Source organism: Lampris incognitus, chromosome 2, assembly GCF_029633865.1.
Source record: "Lampris incognitus isolate fLamInc1 chromosome 2, fLamInc1.hap2, whole genome shotgun sequence".
NCBI classification, from domain to species: domain Eukaryota; kingdom Metazoa; phylum Chordata; class Actinopteri; order Lampriformes; family Lampridae; genus Lampris; species Lampris incognitus.
Genome location: NC_079212.1, coordinates 3,756,250 through 3,780,333, shown reverse-complemented (window position 1 = coordinate 3,780,333; position 24,084 = coordinate 3,756,250). Strand labels below are relative to the sequence as shown.

General features: G+C 45.0%; 1 protein-coding gene across 1 annotated transcript in view; it reads left to right on the top strand.

The window, feature by feature from the left end:
- The window catches only part of srpk3 (SRSF protein kinase 3), a 50,484-nt gene that overhangs the window by 5,699 nt on the left and 20,701 nt on the right, over positions 1-24,084 (top strand). The window contains exons 3-8 of the mRNA XM_056275510.1: positions 10,816-11,633; positions 12,122-12,230; positions 13,857-13,944; positions 17,516-17,603; positions 20,153-20,259; positions 20,446-20,611. Of these exons, the coding sequence (XP_056131485.1) occupies positions 10,816-11,633; positions 12,122-12,230; positions 13,857-13,944; positions 17,516-17,603; positions 20,153-20,259; positions 20,446-20,611 (1,376 nt within the window). The remainder of the gene's footprint in view (positions 1-10,815; positions 11,634-12,121; positions 12,231-13,856; positions 13,945-17,515; positions 17,604-20,152; positions 20,260-20,445; positions 20,612-24,084) is intronic.

The following is a 24,084-nucleotide window of genomic DNA, read 5'->3' as shown; positions in this document are numbered from 1 at the left end:
GCAGCGCTTCCACACCAAATAAGTCCAAATAGCGGGCAAACTATATGACTGACATAGGTGGTCCCAATAGTAAAGTTGTTGAGCACATTGAGATGCATGGGTCGATTAAGTTTTGTGTTGATCTGACTTATGCTGTGGGAGTTATGGCCTTTTAAGCATGACCCTTTGTTATAGCGCCACCATCTGGCTGACATAGGTGATTTGTGGTGCCTGAGTAGTGGGGGGCCATAGGAATCCACGTACCAAAGTTGGTTGGTATAGGACTTACGGTTGCTGAGCCTCACACACTTTTAGTGGAGAAAAAGAATAATAATCCTAACAAATACAATAGGGTTCCAGCAGCTTCGCTGCTTGGACCCCTAAAAACAACAAGAGTAGCTAGCATATGGGTGATTCCCCCCAATTGTACCTGGCCAATTACCCCACTCTTCCGAGCCATCTTGCTCACTGCTCCGTCCCCTCTGCCGCTCCAGGGAGGGCTGTAGACTACCACATGCCTCCTCCGATACATGTGGAGTCGCCAGCCGCTTCTTTTCACCTGACAGTGAGGAGTTTCACCAGGGGGACATACGAGTTTTACAAAGAATTCCAGTATGACCTTGTTCCACTTTTATTCAAAGCCTAAAATTGGGCATTGAAGAACAAAACATGGGCAGCAACATGGAACGCCGCTATTATTTATATATATATACACACACACACACACACACACACACACACACACATACATAATATATATTCTTTCCGAACTCCTTCATATCCGCACGCCCTCCTGCACTCTCAGATCCTCTTCTGCTCTCCAACTCACTACACCATCAGACCGCTTGACTACCATGGGGTCTAGAGCCTTCAGTCGTTCTGCCCCCCGCCTATGGACCTCTCTCCCACAAGACATTCACAACACTGACTCTCTTTCAACCTTCACATCCCATCTCAAAACACACCTTTTCAAACTGGCATATTCAGTCTGATCCACGCTTCACTGGGTTTTGCACAGATGATGATTTTATAATTATCTGTTGTGTTAACTTTTTATTGTCTACCCTGCTTTGTTTTGATTTTATGCTGTCTGATACAGTACTGCTGGTTTTTTTTTACTGTGTTCTGTAAGGTGTCCTTGAGTGTTTTGAAAGGCACCCACAAATAAAATGCATTATTATTATAAAAGTACTATATAAGCCAAGTAAAAATCCTACAGATTGTTCATCCTATTGACCAATTAGTCTTTTAAATACAAATCTTAAACATCTTCAATACTAGCCACCAGATTAGCAAAAAATTATCACAACTAATAAATCCAGATCAAACTGGGTTTATTGGTCAAAGACAGCTTGTTGAGAATGTGAGACAAACATTAAACGTTACAGAGACTGCTCAGAAACCGAATCTCCCTGTGGGAACGGTTACCCTAGACACTGAGAAGGCCTTTGATATGGCCCTATGGCCTTATCAGTTTGAAACTTTAAGGAACGTTGGTTTTCACACCACCTTTATAAATCGGTTGAAAACTATGTATATACAGCCAAACGCCAGATTTAATAGGGTAATATCTAACTTTGAGATATCAAAAGATACCAGACAGGGGGATTCGTTATCCCCATTGATTTTTGCTGTGTGTTGAACCACTGGTAGAACATATTAGGTTAGAAGGGAAAATAAAAGGCATAAATATAGCAGGAGAAAATCATGAACTGTTGATGTACGCAGATGATCTATTAATTTATTTATCTAAGCCTGAACAGTCGGTCAGAAGTTAATGGTTATGTGCTTACAATCAGTGATGGAATCACATACAAATATGCATTAAATTAGGATGTGGAAAGGATAAAAATATCTTGGGATAAATATAACAAAGAATCTGGACAACTTGTAATCAAAAAACTTAGGAGAATTATAAGTCAAGTTAAACAAGACTTAATATATGGTCTATAATCCCATTTTCCCTTTGGGAAAGGGTTAGAATTATACAGATGTATATATACCAAGATTTTTATTTCTTTTCAAAGCACTACCCAGTATATATATTGTCTCTAACACGTTCAAACAATGGGATTCTATTATAATGAAATTTATATGGAATGGCAGGAAACCAAAATAGAAATGAGATACCTTAAACGGCCAAAAGAAATGGGCGGTCTAGATTTGCCAAACCAGCAAGCTTACTATCAATCATGGCAAACAAGAAATGTCAAAGCGTGGATGCTAGAAAGCCCACATATAAGATGGAGAGATGGACTTAAATTGTGGAGAGATACCACTAGTTCTACCTTTTTCCAAATATAAAAAATCATACTTCAAGAATCTAGACAAGAGATGGGTAGTCACTACACTTAGGGTTTGGATGGAAGTCTGTCAATATCCAAAACTAAATGACTAAAGATTAAAAGAAATTGGAATTGATCCAGACTTCCCTCCTAATAAAGTTGATTGGCCTTTTAATATGTGGGTTTGTAAAAGTTTTTGCAAATTTGGAGAAATTTTTGAGGATAAAGAAATTAAATCTTTTCAACAGCTATCATCCCAGTATGGTCTACCCAATTCTCAAGATTCTTCCAAGTAAAAAGTTGGCTTTTTAATGCTTCAAAAAAGAGATCTATTGAAGATATAAATCCACTGATGTAAATGTAGGCTTAAGAAGTTAATTCAGCTACTATACATTTCAAACTCGATTCCTACTGCACTGTATAGTTCACATTCAATGCAAGTTGTGCTGCACAATACAAACTCAACTGCTGTGAACAATAAGAGAAAAAAAGAGTAAAAAACACAAGGGAAAGAGTAAAAAGAAATTAAAAAATTTTGAAAAAAAAATGCAATGTAACCTGCCCTAATGAAATCTAGTCTAGTCTGAATAAGTGATGACTGGTCCACAGACTGCTGCGGTGCATCGATAGAGTTGCGTGCCTCTGTGTTGTGTATGGCTGAACAGTAGTTAAACCTTGTTTGGCAGTATTGTATTGCTATCAAACTATCTGACTGGTCCAAAGAGTACAGGACTCCTGCTGACAAAGATGAGTGTGTCTTCAGTCTGTCTGAAAGACATCCAGTTGGTCCTGGGCTGTACGACTTTATCTTGACTTACCTTGTGGGAACAGGGACACACATGACGTGACGAACATGTGACACGCGAATGGAATGAGTGAATGAATGAAGCGATGGATGAATGAAATGAATGATTGAAAAATTATGAATGAATGGATTAATGAAATGATTAATGAATAAATGATTCCGTTTCATAATGAAAGATTGATTGATGAATGAATGAAATAATAAATGAATGAAAAAATGAATGAATGAACACTCATTGCACTCCCCTTGACTTTAGTACATCAATCTATGTCAGGTCCTGTGGGCCGGATGATGTCATATATATATATACATATATATATATATAAAATCTGGGGGTTTAGGCCGGATGATGTCATAAACAAGTTAACCTCATAGGTCAAAATGTGATTTATTTTTTTTGCTCACATGATGTAGTAGTGACCAAAATTATGTCACAGAGTTCGATGATGATATGATGTCACGTGTTTTTCTGTCAAAGATGTGCACTCAAACGCATGTAATGTATGAGAGTGTGTAGTTGGTAGTAGGTTAGGCTGTGATCTCCTTTGTCATGGAATGACTGAACTGGGTGTCTGGGTCTTCATGCCACGTGACTCTAATCTGCTGTAGGGAAAGGGAACAGATCCACAGAATTGAGATGCAGCCTAGAGGGAGACAGTTCTATAAATACCAGCAGGGGAGTGGGGGGGCTGAACAAGTCACCTCACCACATAAGAACATTCCCTCATGCCCCTTCCCCTTCTCTGTTTCTCTCTCTCGCTCTCTTTCTTTCTCCTGGTCAGTCTATTTTTGTCCGGTCTTTTCACGACCCAACAATGGCTGTTAGCGGTGCTTAATTTGTAAATCAGGAAGTCCCAGAACACAGAGAGGGTGCTGATTTGGCGGGTCGGGGGACAGAGAAAGTCAAAGAATGCATCAAAAAATCCACAGTGTCTGGAGCACATTGGACAACACGCTAGCTGTTAAAACCAAACAAAACTGTCATCACAAACAAATTATTTATTTACATTTATTAAGAAGAGCATTCACAATAATCACTCAAAATTAGCAGGTTGGGCATGTAGACACAACTGCTCATGGTTTGCAGCACTCTCTTGCGCACTCTCCCTCTCTGAGTCTCCTCACCAACTGCAATTGCGTTCTCTTCATCTCCACCATCTCTCCCCGATTCCAAGTTCTTCTTGTCATTTTCCTCTTCTTGTTCCTCCTGCTGGTATTGTCTACTAGCAGGTATCACTGTGCTAGCATCACCGCTACTACATTACATTACAGTCATTTAGCCGACGCTTTTATCCAAAGCAACTTACAATAAGTGCATCATTTAACATCGGAAATTAGGAGAACTACTAGTCATCAGAGGTCATAAGTGCATCTAAACAAGCATCTAAGAGCAAAACCAGTGCTAAAGTAAAAGCGCAAGAAAGAGATTTTTTTTTAAACGAGTGAATACAATAAGTGCTAAGAACAAGTAACAGAAAAATAGTTCTTGAAGAGGTGAGTTTTCAACCTGCGCTGAAAGATGGGCAGTGACTCCGCTGTCCTGACATCAGTGGGGAGTTCATTCCACCACTGTGGGGCCAGGACAGAACAGAGCCGTGACCGGGTCGATCGACAGCAGGGGCCTCTGAGCGATGGGGCAACCAGGTGTCCCGAGGCAGCAGAGCGAAGTTGTCGGGTGGGGGTGTAGGGCTTGACCATGGCCTGGAGATAGGAAGGAGCTGTTCCTTTCATTGCCCTGTAGGCTAGCACCAGAATCTTAAACTGGATGTGAGCAGCTACTGGGAGCCAATGTAGGGACATGAGAAGGGGAGTTGTGTGGGAAAACTTAGGGCGGTTGAACACCAGATGAGCTGCAGCTTTCTGAACAAGCTCCAGAGGTCTGATGGCTGACGCCGGGGCGCCAGCAAGGAGGGAGTTGCCGTAGTCCAGCCGGGAGATGACCAGAGCCTGGATGAGCACCTGTGCCATCTCGTCGGTGAGGAATGGGCGAATCCTCCTCATGTTACAGAGGAGAAATCTGCAGGAGCGAGCAACCGATGCAACGTTTGCAGCAAACGACAGTTGGTCGTCCAGGATCACACCCAGATTCCTTACAGTCCGAGTTGGCGTCACCGCAGTGTTGTCAATGGTGATGGCCAGGTCTTGGTGTGGGTCTAGCACTGCTTTTGTTACCTGTGCTGCTATTATTGGAACTGTTGATCCGCTGAAACAGTTTTGGTCTGCTTAGGGTATGACTGACCTACTGGTTTGAAGAAATTCAACAAATTTGATTTTCTTTTTGCATTTTACCGGTTTCCTCCTTGTTGCTTAGGGTAGCCTAATTCAAATCACAGTAACATTAGCTTACATGACGTGCACAAAACTCACGCTTCAGGTGTCACTGAGTGACCTAACATCTTTCTTTTTTTAAAAATCAGATTTAAAATGCATCTAAAATAGGCAAACAAGTGATTTTCAAGTAACCTCAATAGGAAATAAAAGAATTCAATTCAATTTATTGTCATTAAAAACAATGTGCAGGCACATTAAAAACCAAATGAGGGCTGCGGCTTCGTCAAACAGTGCATGGCAAACATAGTATAAGATATATGCAGATCAAGATTAAAAGCTAAAGATTAATTAAAAAAAGAGCACAAGTATAAACATATTTACAGACATTCAGTGGATAACCAGGTTCAGGTGGGTAACAGCTTGGGGAAAGAAGCTGTTTTTGAGCCTGGTACTGCGAGCTCTGAGGCTCCTGTAGCGCCTCCCAGAGCGCTACAGTCCATGGTTGGGGTGGGTGGGATCTCTGCTGATGCTCAGACCCCTTTGAAGGCAGTGTTTGTGATAAATGTCTTTTATGGCTGGGAGCTGGGTACCGGTGATATGCTGGGCCGCCTTGACGACCCGCTGCAGAGCTTTCTGGTCTACTGATGTGGAGTTCCCGTACCACACTGAGATGCAGGTGGTCAGGATGCTCTCTATGGTGCAGTGGTAGAAGTTGGTGAGAATTTTAGGGGATAGACAGGTGCTCCTCAGTCTCCTCAGGAAATGCAGGCGTTGTTGGGCCTTTTTCACAAGGGCCTGGGTGTTTAATGTCCAGGAAAGTTCATCGCTGATGTGGACTCCAAGGAATTTAAAGCTGGAGACACGCTCCACTTCCACCCCATTGATGTGTATGGGGGAGTGGCTGCAACTTCTATACCTCCCGAGGTCCACAATCAGCTCCTTCGTCTTCTGCACATTGAGGACAAGATTGTTGGTAGTGCACCATGATGTGAGGTGCTGAATCTCATCCCTGTAGGCCGTCTTGTCATTGTTGGTGATACAGTCTATGACTGTGGTGTCATCCGCAAACGTAACTATTACATTTGAAGAGTGAGTTGGCAGGTAGTTGTGGGTAAAGAGGGAGAAAAGGAGGGGGTTCAGAACACAGCCTTGAGGGGCACCTGTGTTGAGGGTCAGGGTGGAGGAGGTGTGGTCACCTAACCTAACAGACTGAGGTCTGTTGGTCAGGAAGTCCAGGGTCCAGTTACAGAGGGAGGGGTTGAGGCCAAGGGAGAGGAGTTTGATGGTTAATTTGACGGGGATGATAGTGTTGAAAGCAGAGCTGTAATCTATGAACAGCATCCGCATGTGTGTGTTGTTAAGTTCAAAGTGGGTCAGAGCAAAGTGCAGGGCAGTGGCAACGGCATCCTCAGTAGACTTTTTGGGACAGTAGGCGAACTGATGTGGGTCGAATGTGGGGGGGATAGTGTTTTTGGTGTGAGCCAGAACCAGTCTCTCAAAGCACTTAATGGCAATGGGGGTGAGTGCTATGGGTTGGTAGTCATTCAGACATGTGGGTGTTGATTTCTTGGGGACAGGAATGATAGAGGTGGTCTTGAAGCATGCCAGGACTATGGATTGGGACAGTGAGAGGTTTAGTAGAGTTGTGAAGACCTCAGCCAGCTGGTCGGAGCATTCCCGGAGGACCCGACCCGGTATGCTGTCCTATCCAGCAGCCTTGGGTGTGTTCACACTGTGCAATAATTCTCTGTGATCGATAGAGTGAGCACCTGGTTTTCTTGATGGCTGGAGATTTTTGTGGCTGGGTCAGTATTGTCCTTGTCAAAGCAGGTGTAGAAATGATTTAGCTCGTCTGGGGGGGAGGCATCATGGACAGTGGGACTGCTATTGGAGCTTTTGTAGTCTGTGATAGACTGTCTTGCCACATTTCACCGGGGATCAGAGATATTGTGAAAGTGGTCCTCTATTCGTAGGGAGTAGTTGTATTTGGCTGTTCTGAAGCCCGTTACTGAGGTTGGATTTGGCTGTGCTGTAGGCCTCACAGTTACCTGACTTGAACGCTGCATCCTGGGCTTTCAGCAGCTGCCGGACCTCACTGGTCATCCAGGGTTTCTGGTTTGGAAAGCAGCAGATTGATTTTTTTTTTTTGACACACTCAGTGCAAAAGTTAATATAGGATAGCACGGCAGATGTCTGTTCATTAATGTCTATATGGGAGCCATGGGTGGTTGAATGTGCAAAAATCCTCCAGTCTGTGTTGACAAAACAGTTCTGGAGTTCAGAGACTGCTCCCTTTGGCCAGACAGTGATTGTCTTTACTGCTGCTTGATCCGTTTTATGAGGGATTTGTAGGCTGGGACCGGGAACAGGCAGAGGTGGTCAGACTGCCCCAGGTGGGGGCAGTGAGTAGCCTTGTATGAGTCCTTAATGTTAGTATAGAGATGGTCCTGGGTGTTTTGTCCACGAATGGGGCAGGGGACATGTTGAGGAAATTTGGGTAATGCAGCCCTGAGGTTAGCCTGATTAAATCACCACCTATGATAAAGGCATTGTCTGGGTGTTTGGTCTGTTGTCTGCTGATGGCACATTGTAGCTGCTTATGATCCTCAAACCACGGTCTTTTATCCATCCCTCACTCTAACTGCAAAACAAAAGGTGACCGCACCTTTGCAGTTATAGCCCCAAGCCTCTGGAACAATCTTCCCCAATCCATTAGATTCGCTGAATCTTTGGGCTGTTTTAAGCAGCTTCTAAAAACCCACCTTTTCAGGCAAGCCTTTTTATAGATTCCCACCCCTGCCTTCTGTTTTGTTTCTCTTTTAGCTTGGTCTGTTACTCCCTATGCCATGTCTTATATTCAGTCAATTTATTTTGTGTTTATTCGTATGTTGTGTATTTAGTGTAAAGTACTTTGTAACTGTATGTTTTTAGAAGTGCTAGTGACTGCTGGGATAGGCTCCAGTATCCCCGCAACCCTGAGAGCAGGATAAGCGGTTTCGATAATGGATGGATAGATATATGAATAAAATTTTGCTTGGTTGCTTGCTTAAGTGCTACCTTAGCATTAGCATGTGGGGGGATGTATACAGTGGCGATGGTAATGGCCGTTAGCTCCCTAGGCAGGTAAAATGTCCTGCACTGAATCATAAAGAGCTCGAGATCAGCAGAGCAATGCCTTTCAATGACCTTTATATTGTTGCACCAGGAGTTATTGACATAAAGACATAAATACTGATTGGCTGGTGCACTGTTTGGGCCTCTTCCTGGTGCTGACAAACACCCAGTTAGGAAAACCACACTTGACCAGGGCCTATTTAATGTGGGATTTCTCCCCTTCCCTGGCCGTTGTGTCAGTGGGGACGTTGTCAGCTCAGTGGTACAGCGTCCTGATGACTCCTAGTTTGTGCTCCAGTGGATGATGAGAGTCAAACCTTAAGTATTGATCAGTATGTGTTGGTTTATGCTAAACCTCAACAATCAAATGTCCCCCATCACCAACTGCAATTTCACAGTGCAAGAAGGCTAACCTGTCATGTTCCACATCCTCCCTGGTGAACTTGATGTGGTGTCCACAGAGTTTATGTAGTTGGTGAAATGTGCTACGCCCTGAGATTTAATTTTAACCCAGGTGTCGTCCACAAATCTGAACCAATGGCTAGGTGGTGTCCCTGGATAGGACATCAGAGCCCTCTTTTCCACTTCCTCCGTGTACAAGTTGGCCACTACAGGTGAGACTGGGGAACCCATAGCACACCCATGCCTTTGCCTATAGTACTGCCCCCTGTATGTGAAGTACGTGAACTGAAGACACAGCTTCAGGAGCAGACACTTGGTCAGTGTTAAGGGTGACCCTATTGTTAGGGGTGGTGTCGTTTTGTAATTTCATACGGACTACCTCCACTGCTTCATCAACAGGAAAACATGTCAAGAGGAATCTAAAATGATGAGACCATTGTTTCATCTGCCTCCATGATGACCTCCCTTACCTTATCCACAAAATCCATAGTGTTCTCAATGTGACTTTGAGTACTGCTTACCAACAGGTTAAAAATTGATGCCAAACATTTAGAGATGTTATAGGTCATTGACTTCATCATACTAACAAGACATCCTTTTTGTGTCTTAGGTAAACCATACAGACTAGGTGTAGCTTCCCCTGGGTATAATCTGTGGTACAAAATTCTGTCAATAGCATTGTCCTCATCTAACAGCTTTAGACAATCTGTGGCCGTTTTGTTGTAACCACTGCCTGGATCTCGTTTCAGGGGCTCATAAGTATTTATGTTGCTAAGTAACGTCATAATTTTCTCAATGATAGTCTTTCTGGTTTAATAAAACAGTGCAACTACCTTTGTCTGCCGGAAGGATGATGATGTTATTTTCCTTACTGAGAGTCGTGAGTGCATTTTTCTCATCTCAGGTGATGTTGGACAGTGGTGGCTTCACATTGCTGAGGCAGGCAGAAACTTTTGTCCGCAGTTGCTTCACTTCTGGGTTCGTGATGTGGTTGGTAAGGATCACTGATTACGTGGCTGTGATCAGTTCCACGAGCAGCACTTGCCTCGGCGTGACAGCAAATTCAGCCCCTTCGCAAGGATGTCTTTCTCCGCCTGGGTCCCTTGGCACAAACAGCAATATATCATATGCTCTTAAGTGCCAGGAGGATTGCCGTGACTTGTACATCGGGGAAACCAAACAGACGCTGGCCAAAAGGATGGCACAACACAGGAGAGCTAACACGTCAGGCCAGGACTTTACAGTCTACATCATCTACAGGCCAGTGGCCACTCTTTCAAGGATGGGGATGTGCACATCCTTGACAGGGGAACGCTGGTTTGAACATGGAGTCAAAGAAGTCATCTATGTGAAGAGGGAACAACCATCCCTGAACTGGGGGGGGGGGCTAAGAGTACATCTGTCACCATCTTACAATGCTGTGATTGCAACTATTCCCCAATTCCTCTGTGAATAGTACATGTGCTTATTGTAACTCTAATTAATGGTCTTGGCATTTGCATATGAAACCAATCTTTGGTCATGGTCCTTATGTAACTGTGCTGTTAATAAGTTTGGGGATACCTGCAGTCATCTGAGCCTGACAAAGTCACTTAGCTGACTGATACTGATGAAATGGGTTTTTTTCCCCACTAAACCTTGTGCCCAGATGAACTTATTTGATTTTCTGGGATTCCCTTACCTGGATTATTGAATATGCATCAAGGCGATACCACAGTACATACTCATAGACACATCGTACACAGAAAACAGGCTCTCTAACAGACTAACATAGTACCACAGTACATACTAATACACATGGTACATAGAAAACAGTACCTCTCACAGACTACCATAGTACATACTGATACACAGACAACAGTAACAGGCTAACATAGACCGCACATACTCATAGACACATGGTGCACAGACAACAGGACCTCTGAACATGCTAATATATTGGTATTTGTGTTGTTGCAGATCTCAGATCTCCACAACTGATGACATCACTAACCTCCTCGGTCTACAAAGAGCTCCCACTCCCCCGACAGACACTCTCCCTGAAAAACCTCATGACAGCACACAGACGCCCACCAAACCTCCGCCAACACCCAAAGCCTCAACCTGCCCGCTGATTCTAACCCCCACTGCCAAGCTTATACGGTCCTGTCACAACAGCACCCAAATCACCAGCCAAACGCCACCCAGCCCTGTTCAGAATATTACCCACAATCCCTCTAAATCACGTCCCATATCTACAGAGAATATTACCCACAATCCCGCAGAATCACCTCCCATCTCTACTGAGATTACCCACAGTCCCTTTGAATCATCTTCCATATCTACAGAAAATATTTCCCACAATACTTCCAGTTCAACTCCCATCTTTGCCCAGAATATTACTCACAAATCATCTGTGCCCTCTCCAGCCTTTCCTCAGGATGACATTGGTCTCTTGGCCAGAGGTCCCCCCACACCCCCACTGAGTCCCCCTTCCCCGGACCACTTTCTGCTGACCTCAGTGACTTTCACCCCCACCATTGAAACCAACCCACCTCTCTTCGTCCCACTTTCCTCACCTCTCTTCCTCTCCACTCCGGGGGCTCAGACCATCGCACCTTCTGTTGGTTTACCTCCTATTTTATCGTCCAATTCCACCACACCATTAGCTTCAGTTCCTAGACAAACCACTCCCCCACAGACCCTGAGCCCGCCCCCTCCAGATTTTACCCCGCCCCCCCCTGAGCAGTTGGGATCTGATGATGAGGAGCAGGAGGATCCTACGGATTACTGTAAAGGTAATGGATTGAGGATTGCTTATACAGGTTAATTTAAAGGTAACAGTATTGTTTTGGATTATCGATGACTGTAATGAATTACCTTAATGGAATGCTGCTCATGGAAATCAGACTTTGTTGTGATTTATTGTGTTTTGTGCATTTGGACTCCATGAAAGTGTCAGTTATGGTGGTCCTAGTAAAGAGTTCAAGGAATAATAGGATTGATTAGTCTTATTTATGAGAGCACAACATTTAAACCAAGTTGTTTTTTTTTTTTTTGTTTTTTTTTAGAAAACGAGTTCATGTTTCCGAAGAATGTTTGTATGTACTGTATAAATGATATAATTACTGATTCCTCAAAGAAAGCACTGTGAAGCTCAGATTATATTGAAGGTAATATTGCACTGTGTGTTTTTCTGCTGTGTGTGTGTGTGTGTGTGTGTGTGTGTGTGCGTGTCATATATATATATATATATATATACACACACACACATATACTACATAAGGCGGGTATTACCCGGTGAAGATAGGTGATCTGTTTAATGGGAGATACCATGTGGTCCGGAAACTGGGCTGGGGTCACTTCTCTACTGTTTGGCTCTGCTGGGACCTGCAGTAAGATTACACACACTATACACTTTACATTATATGCTATGTTCTGCACACTACAGTGGAAACCAGATGACCACCTTATATTTAATGTATATGAAATGAAACAAAGTACCTGCCTGTTTGACTGGATTTAACTGACTGACAGACAGTAGCCTACTCTCAGCTGTTGTATTTCCATAAAATATCAGCTGCTTCAAACAGGAGTTTAAAGAACAGATTATAGGTTACACTAACATGGCTTTGCACCAGTTTATAATTTTTCATTTATGATCGCTCATTGTTGCCACAATGGCGCCAACATCCGTCACTGCTCCACATTGGTTTTTGATACTGTTGCTAATAAAAATTATATATTAATCATAAATTGATAATTAATAAAAAAAATATAAACACATGAGCGATAATATACCATGTCACGTAAATTTAGATATATCTTTTCAAGACATGGAATGATAACACCAGGAGATAAATAGTCTTTCTTCTTCATTTGTGGGCTTCACATTATTTGTTTACAATCACTGAACACCATCACAGTGTTCCTGTGTGACTGCTGCAGGGACAGGGACTGGAGAAGGGACAGGGACAGGAGCAGGGACGGGGACAGGAGCAGCAACAGAGACAGGAGCAGCAACAGAGACAGGAGCAGGGACAGGGACTGGAGAAGGGACAGGAGCAGCAACAGAGACAGGAGCAGCAACAGAGACAGGAGCAGGGACGGGAACAGGAGCAGGGACAGGAGCAGGGACAGAGACAGGAGCAGGGACAGAGACAGGAGCAGGGACGGGACAGGAGCAGCAACAGAGACAGGAGCAGGGATGGGGTAGCAACAGCAACAGCAATAGAGACAGGAGCAACAACAGAGACGGGCATCAACAGGAGCAGCAGCAGGGACGGGAACAGAGACAGGAGCGGCAACAGGAGCAGCAACAGGGACGGGCAGGAACAGCAACAGGGATGAACAGCAGCAGGGACAGGAGCAGAGACAGGAACAGAAACGGGAACAGGACCGCTGTAATGGTGTTCATTCATGTTTTGGCAAAAGTATGACAATGACAGGGTGCTCATTGCAAATTATAAACCAAATGTAATCATTGCCAGTGGTGACAATAATAAATGTGGGTTATAAACTGGCTTTCAGTGTTGCCTAATAATCATGTTTAACAACAGGGGGCTGAGGCCTTCAAATTCAATTCAATTTATTGTCATTGAAAACAGTGTGCAGGCAGGCACATGTTAAAAATGAAATAAGTGCAAGTAAACCTGTGACACTATCATGGGAGTAAGCAAAAAAAAAAATTAAACAGTTTAACTTTAGATTTCCTTAATAACCTTGTTTTTTTATTTCCAATGCAGTGCATACACGACACACTACACATTACACACACTACATATACAATACACACTGCACACAGTCATCCCACTCACTGCTCGCACAAAGCCAGGTGTCGGTAAGAAAAGCATCCAAGTGGAGGTGGTTAGTAATGTTGTGATGACATCTGGAGGCTTAACCACATGATGATCACGCCATTACATCTCACATGCAAATGACACACACAGCTGTAGCTTACCGCAGTTAAAGCTGTGTGTGTGTCTGTGTGTGTGTGTCTGTGTGTATGTGTGCGTGTGCAGGAAGAAGCGGTTTGTGGCATTGAAAGTGGTGAAAAGTGCGCCCCACTACACGGAAACTGCACTGGATGAGATCAAACTGCTACGATGTGTGAGTTACACGCTCGCACACATACATACACATACTAACACATATATACAAAGGATCGCTCCCTCCGGGTGGGGGATGAGTTGTTGCCTCAAGTGAAGGAGTTCAAGTATCTCGGTGTCTTGTTCACGAGTGAGGGTAGGATGGAGCGGGAGATTGACAGGTGGGTTGGTGCAGCTTCAGCAGTAATGCGGACGTTGTACCGGACCGTTGTGGTGACGAGGGAGCTGAGCCGGAAGGCAAAGCTCTCAGTTTACCAGTCAATCTTCATTATGGTCATGAGCTTTGGGTAGTGACTGAAAGGGTGAGATCACAGATACAAACGGCTGAAATGAGTTTCCTCCGTAGGGTGTCTGGGCTCAGCCTTAGAGATAGGGTGAGGAGCTCGGACATCCGGAGGGAGCTCGGAGTAGAGCCGCTGCTCCTTCGTGTCGAAAGGAGCCAGTTAAGGTGGTTCAGGCATCTGATTAGGATGCCTCCTGGGCCCCTTCTTTTGGAGGTTTTCCGGGCACGTCCAACAGGGAGGAGACCCCGGGGTAGACCCAGAACTCGTTGAAGGGACTACATGTCCAGTCTGGCCTGGGAACGCCTTGGGATCCCCCAAGAGGAGCTGGAGGGCGTTGCTGGGGAGAGGGACGCCTGGAGTGCCCTACTTAGCTTGCTGCCACCGCAACCCGACCCCGGAGAAGCGGCTGATGATGAATGAATGAATGAATGGGCCAAAACATTATGACCACTCACAGGTGAATCAGATAACATTGATCACCTCCAAACAAGGGCACATGTCAAGGTGTGGGTAGATTAGATGGTAAGTGAACAATCAGTTCTCGTAGTCATCGTGTTGGATGCAGGAGAAATGGGCAGGAGTAAAGACCTGAGTGACTTTGGCAGGGATCAACTTGTTATGGCCGGACGACTGGGTCAGAGCATCTCTGAAACAGCAAGGCTTGTGAGGTGCTGTCAGTCAGCAGTGGTGAGTACCTACCGACAGTGGTACTCACCACAGACCAGCTACAGGGTGTTGGGCACCCAAGACTCTTCAATGCACAAGGGCAAAGAAGGCTATCCCGTCTGGTCCAAACCAGCAGAAGGTCTACTGTGGTATAAGTCACATAAGAAAATTGTGATGATGGTTACAGGAGGAATGTGTCACAACACACAGTGCATCACACCCCGCTGTGTGTGGGGCTGTATAGTCACAGACCAGTCAGAATGCCCATGATGACCCCTGTCCACCTTAATAAGCACCTACAATGGGCACACAAGCGTCAGGACTGGAACTTGGAGCAGTGAAAGAAGGTCGCCAGGTCAGATGAGTCCCATTTTCTTTTAGATGATGTGGTTACCTGGTGGAGAGATGGTACCGGGATGCACTGTGGGAAGACGACAAGCCGGTGGAGGCAGTGTGATGCTCTGGGCAATGTTCTGCTGGGAAGCCCTGGGTCTGACCATCCATGTGGACATGAATTTGACACATGCCACCTACCTAAACATGGTTGCAGACCAGGTACACCCCTTCACGGCACCGGAATTCCCTGATGGCAGTGGCCTCTTCCAGCAGGATAATGTGCCCTGCCACACTGCACACATTGTTCAGCAATGGTTTGAGGAACATGATGACGTGTTGCCCTGGCCTAAAAATTCTCAAGACCACAATCTGACTGAGCATCTGTGGGATGTGCTGGGCTGACAAGTCCAAGCCACGACGGAAGACTTGAAGGATCTGCTGCTAATGTTTTGGTACCAGATACCACAGGACACCTTCAGGGGTCTTGTAGAGTCCATGCCTCTGTGGGCTGGCACTGTTTTGGTGGCGCAAGGAGAACCAACAGCATATTAGGCAGGTGGTCATAATGTTTGGCTCATCAGTATGTGTGTGTGTGTGTGTGTGTGTGTGTGTGTGTGTGTGTGTGTGTGTGTGTGTGTGTGTATGTATATATATATATATATATACACTCACTGGCCACTTTATTAGGTACACCTTGCTAGTACCGGGTTGGACACCCTTTTGCCTTCAGAACTGCCTTAGTCCTTCGTGGCATAGATTCAACAAGGTACTGGAAACATTTCTCAGAGAGTTTGGTCCATATTGACATGATAGCATCACGCAGTTGCTGCAGATTTGTCGGCTGCACATCCATGATGCGAATCTCCCGGTCCACCACATCCCAAAGGTGCTCTATTGGATTGAGATCTGGTGACTGTGGAGGCCATTTGAGTACAGTGAACTCATTGTCATGTTCAAGAAACCAGTCTGAGATGATTCGAGCTTTATGACACGGCGCGTTATCCTGCTGGAAGTAGCCATCAGAAGATGGGAACACTGTGGTCATAAAGGGATGGACATGGTCAGCAACAATACTCAGGTAGGCTGTGGCGTTGACACGATGCTCAATTGGTACTAAGGGGCCCAAAGTGTGCCAAGAAAATATCCCCCACACCATTACACCACCACCACCAGCCTGAACCGTTGATACAAGGCAGGATGGATCCATGCCTTCATGTTGTTGACGCCAAATTCTGACCCTACCATCCGAATGTCGCAGCAGAAATCGAGACTCATCAGACCAGGCAACGTTTTTCCAATCTTCTATTGTCCAATTTTGGTGAGCCTGTGCGAATTGTAGCCTCAGTTTCCTGTTCTTAGCTGACAGGAGTGGCACCCGGTGTGGTCTTCTGCTGCTGTAGCCCATCTGCCTCAAGGTTCGACGTGTTGTGCGTTCAGAGATGCTCTTCTGCATACCTCGGTTGTAATGAGTGGTTATTTGAGTTACTGTTGCCTTTCTGTCAGCTCGAACCAGTCTGGCCATTCTCCTCTGACCTCTGGCATCAACAAGGCATTTTCGCCCACAGAACTGCCGCTCACTGGATATTTTCTCTTTTTCGGACCATTCTCTGTAAACCCTAGAGATGGTTGTGCATGAAAATCCCAGTAGATCAGCAGTTTCTGAACTACTCAGACCAGCCCGTCTGGCACCAACAACCATGCCACGTTCAAAGTCACTTAAATCACCTTTCTTCCCCATTCTGATGCTCGGTTTGAACTGCAGCAGATCGTCTTGACCATGTCTACATGCCTAAATGCGTTGAGTTGCTGCCATGTGATTGGCTGATTAGAAATTTGCCTTAATGAGCAGTTGGACGGGTGTGCCTAATAAAGTGGCCGGTGAGTGTATATATATATAATGTGAAGAGGTGTAAAACTCAGGTCCAGAAAGTAAAAGTATAAACTGTATTTGCTCCACCCATGTTTTTTTGTTTTTTTTTATGTTCCCCCTTTTCTCCCCAATTGTATCCAGCCAATTACCCCACTCCTCTGAGCCGTCCCGGTTGCTGCTCCACCCGGCAATCACCATATTGGTAGACAACGGAATAGACTGCTGCGCTACCCGGACGCCCTGCTCCACCTATGTTACTAAACCAGCTGATTTCATTAACTAGTTTCCCTTACCCAGTTGAGTAGTGGTGTTGACTAGAATCTGGTGGTAGCACATGGGTGGAGCAAATACACAGTTTGGACTTTTACTTTCTGGACCTGGTTTTTACACCTGTGTGTGTGTGTGTGTGTGTTCAGGTGAGAGACAGCGATCCCTCTGACCCCCACAGAGAAACCATTGTCCAGCTGATTGAAGACTTCAAGATCTCTGGAATCAACGGAGTTCGTATCCTTCAACCTTCCTAACCCACTGTGTGTAGTATGTGTAGTATTATGGTAGTATGTGTCGTATTATGGTAGGTTTCCTTGGCTGCAGTCTGTCAGATGTGTGTATCGTAGTATGAGTATTCTGCACCATTGCACCCTATCACCTCTTATTTCGCCTGTATAAGTCAGTCTTTGTGTATATATGTGAAGATTGTTGTGTTAATAATACATTAAACTTATATAGCGCTTTTCTAACACTCAAAGTCACTTTACAATAAACGGTGGTGAAACAAGACAACAGATAAACATGGCACAAACATACAGGGGTAGATGGGAAGGGAGGCTACGAGAGGGAGAAGCGGCAGCCACGCACAACGCCAGCAGTACTGTCCCCCTTGAACACATACAAAAGGGCAAGAAAAACACAAAACAGCAGCACTGTAGACATTGATTTTCTGTAGGGGTTTTACTCCCGTAGCCTAGTCCTCTCCCGAGGTATCCACCAGGCAGTAGCACTATTCAACCCATAGCTGGGGGGCTGGTCCGTGGGCATCAGGGAATATCCACACACCGGTGGGCCTGCGTACCGCATGTCTAGGGGCCAGACCTCCTCCGAGTCCCTTGCAGTTCAGCCAGGGTCCAAGGTGTACCCAGTTACCGTGTGTCGCCACGAGGCAGCGCTACATATGGCTTGCTGTTGGAGAGGCTATGTACTGGCAGGGAGAGAGTTACGTGCTCAGCTCCCCTGTTCTCATTTCTGCTAGCCAGCGGTGAAGGTTGAGAGTGAGACGTGACAGACACACAACACTACACCCACACACTAGACGCTTCACAACAACCCCACTTCTTATACAAGAATGTCACACGCAGGGTCCGCGGTGGTGTAGCGGTCTAAGTATCGGCTTTGTGTCGATGCAGTTGCCCACTGGGGACCGGGGTTCGCGCCCCGGTCTCGTCAGATCCGACTACGGCCGGACTCGATGAAGCAGCAATAATTGGCAGCGCTGTCTTCGGGAGGGGGGCGGAGTCGGCTTGTGTTCGTCACATGAATGCGTCTCTGTGTGTGTCGGAAAAAGCAGCGGTTCGGCCTGGAGTCGCCTTGTCACGGAAGTGGCGAGGCGTCTCCTTTGAGACTGCCGGCCGGAGAGATGCAGTTGGCGAACGCATGCAGTACGAGGGTGGGTGTTTGAACTAAGATAGGGATCGACTGGCCACTAAATTTTGAGAAAAAGGGAAAAATCAGAAATAAATTTATAAAAAAAAAGAAAATGTCACACACATTAACTATATAGAAATACAATAACACACAATGTTGCTGTGTTATTGTATTTGAAGTACACAGAGAGCCACAAAACCAGTCACGTTCCATGTGTGTGTAAACCTGCATGACCAATAAATACAGAGACAGTACATAGAATACAGAGACAGAGTACACAGGAACAGAGAACAGAGAGAGAGTACAGAGAAACGGCATACAGAGAGAGAGTACAGCCAGAATACACCGAGTACAGAGAAACGGCATACAGAGAGAGAGTACAGCCAGAATACACGGAGTACAGAGAAACAGCATACACAGAGAGAGAGTACAGACAGAATACACGGAGTACAGAGAGAGAGTACAGCCAGATTACACGGCGTACAGAGAAACAGCATACACAGAGAGAGAGTACAGCCAGAATACACGGAGTACAGAGAGAGAGTACAGCCAGAATACACGGAGTACAGAGAAACGGCATACAGAGAGAGAGTACAGCCAGAATACACGGAGTACAGAGAGAGAGTACAGCCAGAATACACCGAGTACAGAGAAACAGCATACAGAGAGAGAGTACAGCCAGAATACACGGCGTACAGAGAAACGGCATACAGAGAGAGAGTACAGCCAGAATACACCGAGTACAGAGAAACGGCATACAGAGAGAGAGTACAGACAGAATACACCGAGTACAGAGAAACAGCATACACAGAGAGAGAGTACAGACAGAATACACCGAGTACAGAGAGAGAGTACAGCCAGAATACACGGAGTACAGAGAAACAGCATACAGAGAGAGTACAGACAGAATACACGGAGTACAGAGAGAGAGTACAGCCAGAATACACGGAGTACAGAGAAACAGCATACACAGAGAGAGAGTACAGCCAGAATACACGGAGTACAGAGAAACGGCATAAACAGAGAGAGAGTACATACAGAGTACAGAGAAACAGTGTAGTGGTGCTGAAGACACACTGTCCAGCACACAGCCTCCATTTATTATGAATGAGAAGCGGCTAATTGTTGGTGTGTAGCATGATGGGATATCTGGTAGTGTGGGGCAAACAGGTTACACAGTGGGAAAAGTTGACATCAGTGAACTTTGACCCTGATACATGAGCAGTACCACAAACTCCTGAAACGGCAAGATAAGAGAGCGCCCCGACAGACCTGACTCACCTACAGCAATCATGTAGACACCGTGTTAGCACGGCACACAGCATTTCAAGGGTTGTAGTAGTACTACGAGTAGAAGTAGTAGCAGCACTGTAGTATTAATACAGACAATCTTCCCTGACTTGTTGTGTCAGATGTGTGTATGGTTCTGGAGGTTTTGGGCCATCAGCTGTTAAAATGGATCATTAAGTCAAACTATATGGGTATTCCTTTGGTCTGCGTTAAATCCATCATCAGACAGGTAAGCACATATGTACACACACACACACCACCAAGCACGTACAGACAAACACAAAAAAAAATCTTGTGTCTTAATTACAAACTTGTGTAGTCCAGCATGTTGGACCTGACCTTCTATGCTTCCATGTGTGTTATGATGACCAGTACTCGCAGTTGCCCCACCCCTTTAGTCAGTGTGTGTGTGTAGGTTCTACAGGGGTTAGACTACCTCCACACCAAATGTAAGATCATCCACACTGACATCAAACCAGAGAACATCCTACTGGATGTCAACGAGGTGTACATCAGAAGATTGGCGGCTGAAGCTACCCTATGGCAGCGGGCAGGTGCCTCACCCCCATCCGGGTCGTCAGGTGAGAACCAACCATTTAATTGGCCAGAATGGTTGAAAAAGTGCTGATGTTTTATTTTAACACTAGAACGACCGAGGCCTCGTTCTAGTAGTTTTTAAGTTCTGGCCGTTGTTTGGGACTGTTTCAATCTTTATTTCAGTTCTTTTTTTACATGTCACGTTTTATAGGCCTTGTTGCATTTGTTAGATTAGCAATATGTGTTTCCCGTTTTGTTTTTCAGGTAATATTTTCACGTTTTCAATTTTGCTATTCAAGTTCGACCATGTCTCTCTGAAGTTTAAATTGTTTAAAAATAGTATTATAGTTGTTAAAATGTTAATTTTGGTGTCAGTCATTCCTAACAGACGTACTAACATATGCAATGCATTGATATCTCAATTGGGTATTTATCTTGACAGAATATAGAGTTTAAAAACCCGCCGTCATTGTGATGGCCCATGGTCGTTTTAGGTAGGAGTGAAATCCCGGTCGTTCTAGTGTTAAAGATATGACAGTCTTCGTGTTTTCTGTTTGTCGCTCCATGGTACACTTCATGGCCAAAATTATGTGGACACCCGAACATCACTTCCATATGTGCTTGTTGAACATCTTGTTATAAAACCATGGGCATTAATATGGAATTGGTCCCCCCTTTGCTACTATAACCACCTCCACTCTTCTGACAAGGCTTTCCACTAGATTTTGGAACATGGCTTCGGGGATTCGCTGTCATTTAGCCACAAGAGCCTTAGTGAGGTCGGGCACTGATGTTGGGAAGAAGGCCTGGCTCACAGCCGGCGGTCCAATTCATCCCAAAGGTGTTGGATGAGGTTGAGGTCAGGGCTCTGTGCAGGCCAGTCAAGTTCTTCTACACCAAACTCAGCAAACCATGTCTTTATGGACTTCGCTTTGTGCATGGGGGCATTGTCATGCTGAAACAGGAAAGGGCCTACCCCAAACTGTTGCCGCAAAGTTGGAAGCACACAATTCTCTAGAATGTCATTGTATGCTGTAGCATTAAGATTTCCCTTCACTGGAACAAAGGGGCCTAGCCCAAACCATAAAAAATAGTCCCAGACCATTATTCCCCATTCACCAAACTTGACAGTTGGTACTATGCATTCAGGCAGGTAGTGTTCTCCTGGCATCCGCCAAACCCAGGTTGGAGCAGAGGGTACACGTTCTCTAGAGTGATTAATCATGCTTCGGTATCTGGCAGTCTGATGGACCCGAGTCCAATGGTGGTGTGCTTTACACCACTCCAGCTGATGCTTGGCCTTGCACATGGTGATCTTGTGTGTGTGAATGCTTGGCCATGGAAACCCATTTCATGAAGCTCCCGATGAACAGTTCTTGACTGCTTTCAGAGGCAGTTTGGAACTCGGTAGTGAGTGTTGCAATGGAGGACAGAGGATTTTTAGCACTCGGCGGTTCTGTTCTGTGGTCTTGTGTGGCCCACCACTTCATGGATGAGCTGTTGTTGGTCCGAGACATTTCCACTTCACAGTAACAGAGTTACAGTTGACTGGGGCAGATCTAGCCTGGCATACATTTGACCTACTGACTTGTTGGAAGGTGGCATCTTATGACAGAGACATGAAGTCACAGAGCTCTTCAGTATGACCCATTCTACTGCCAACACCAGAAAGCTGGATCAGTTCATCTGGACAGAATGTTTAATGGGAGAAACGTCTTTATGCATGCTCAATAATCCAGGTAAGAAAATCAAATAAAAAAGGTTGAATCAGCTCATCTAGGTACAATGTTTGACAGATATGTTTCATCATCATCTAAGTGACCTCTTCAGTCTAAACTGACTGCAGGTATCCCATCCTTATAAACAATACAGTGGCATAATGACCCAAACCAACGACCAGTTTCATATGCAAATATGGGTGTGATCATTAACTAGAGTTACAATGGCCATGTGCACTATTCACAGAGTATTGGGGAATAGTTGCAATCACAGCATTGTAAAATGGCGACAGATGTACTCTTAGCCCCCCTCAGTTCAGGGATGGCTGTTCCCTCTTCACATAGGTGGCCTCTTTGACTCCCTGTTCAAACCAACATTCCTGCCTATCAAGGATGTGCACATCCTCATCCCTGAAAGAGTGGCCACTGGCCTATAGATGGTGTAGACTGTGGAGTCCTGGTCTGATGGGTTAGCTCTCCTGTGTTGTGCCATCCTCTTGGCCAGCATCTGTACAAGTCACGGCAATCCTCCTGGCACTTAACAGCATACATTATATTGCTCCGTTTGTGCCGGGGGACCAGATCCTTGGGGTGGCCCAGTTTCTGGCGCAGCGTGTTTTGGGGCTTGAAAGCAGCTGAGACGCGGTGTTTGGAAAATATGCATGCCAACTGTTCCAACACTCCCACCACATACAGAATCACCACTGGTTTATACTCTGGCAATTTGCAGCCAATTAGCATATGAAACTGATGGTTTGTTTCGGTTGTTATCCCACTGTATTGTTTATAAGGGTGGGCATACCTGCAGTCAGTTGAGACTGAAGAGCTCACTTAGATGAGTGATGAAACATATCTGTCAATAAACGCTGTGTCCAGATGAACTGATTCACCTTTGGTATTTCCTTACCTGGATTATTGAGCATGCATCAAAACATACTACTGTCATTCTTTGTCTATGGAGTCTGCATGGCTGTGTGTTTTAATTTTATGTACCTGTTAGCAACAATGTGGCTGAAATAGCTAAACCCAGTAATTAGAAGGGGTGTCCACATACTTTGGGCCACGTAGTGTAGATTTTTAAAAAGAGGTTACCAAAGCTCTCTCGCCTCATTAGAACATATGGGTGCTCTTATGAATGAGTGAATGTAGCCTGTTCTGTGGGAGCGAGGCTCAATAAAACATATCGGTAATTTGGTTATATGGGGGCCCAACAGGAGCTAGTTTGGGAGCTACATTTGGGTCTTCAGTCTTATTTTGAGAAGCCTCAGTGAAATAGGCTAGTGAGAGGACTGAATGTAGAAGCCTATTGGAGTCTCCAAAGAGATGGACACTGTAAAACCTCCGCAGATGTCTTTTAATTATGTAATCATGTGCATTATTGTTAATAATGTTATGATTAGTAGTTAGTGAGTTCACTTCTGTCAGTGTATCAGTGTTAACTTTGCTGACAAAAACAACAAGAAACATGTTAATCTACAATCTTTATTTCGACACAAGAATGAGACCATAATGAAATCCGAATTCACTTTGTTTGAATCTTGTTTTGAACCAGTTTCATTTTACCTAGTCATCAACTTGCTTTCTTCATGGAAACCAGGTCACGGAGGAATGTTGTTTTGTCATAGTTTCCATCAGAGATACAAACCTCTCACATGCTGTTGGTGTCCTGAAGTTAGAGAACCTGACAAACTGGCCCTGCTCTGCCACCAGAAGGCCCATTAAAAACCATTCATCTCAGTGCTGAATATGTGATTTAATTATTTAAGTTCTGCTGTTTTCCAACAAATTTGGAACTTCTA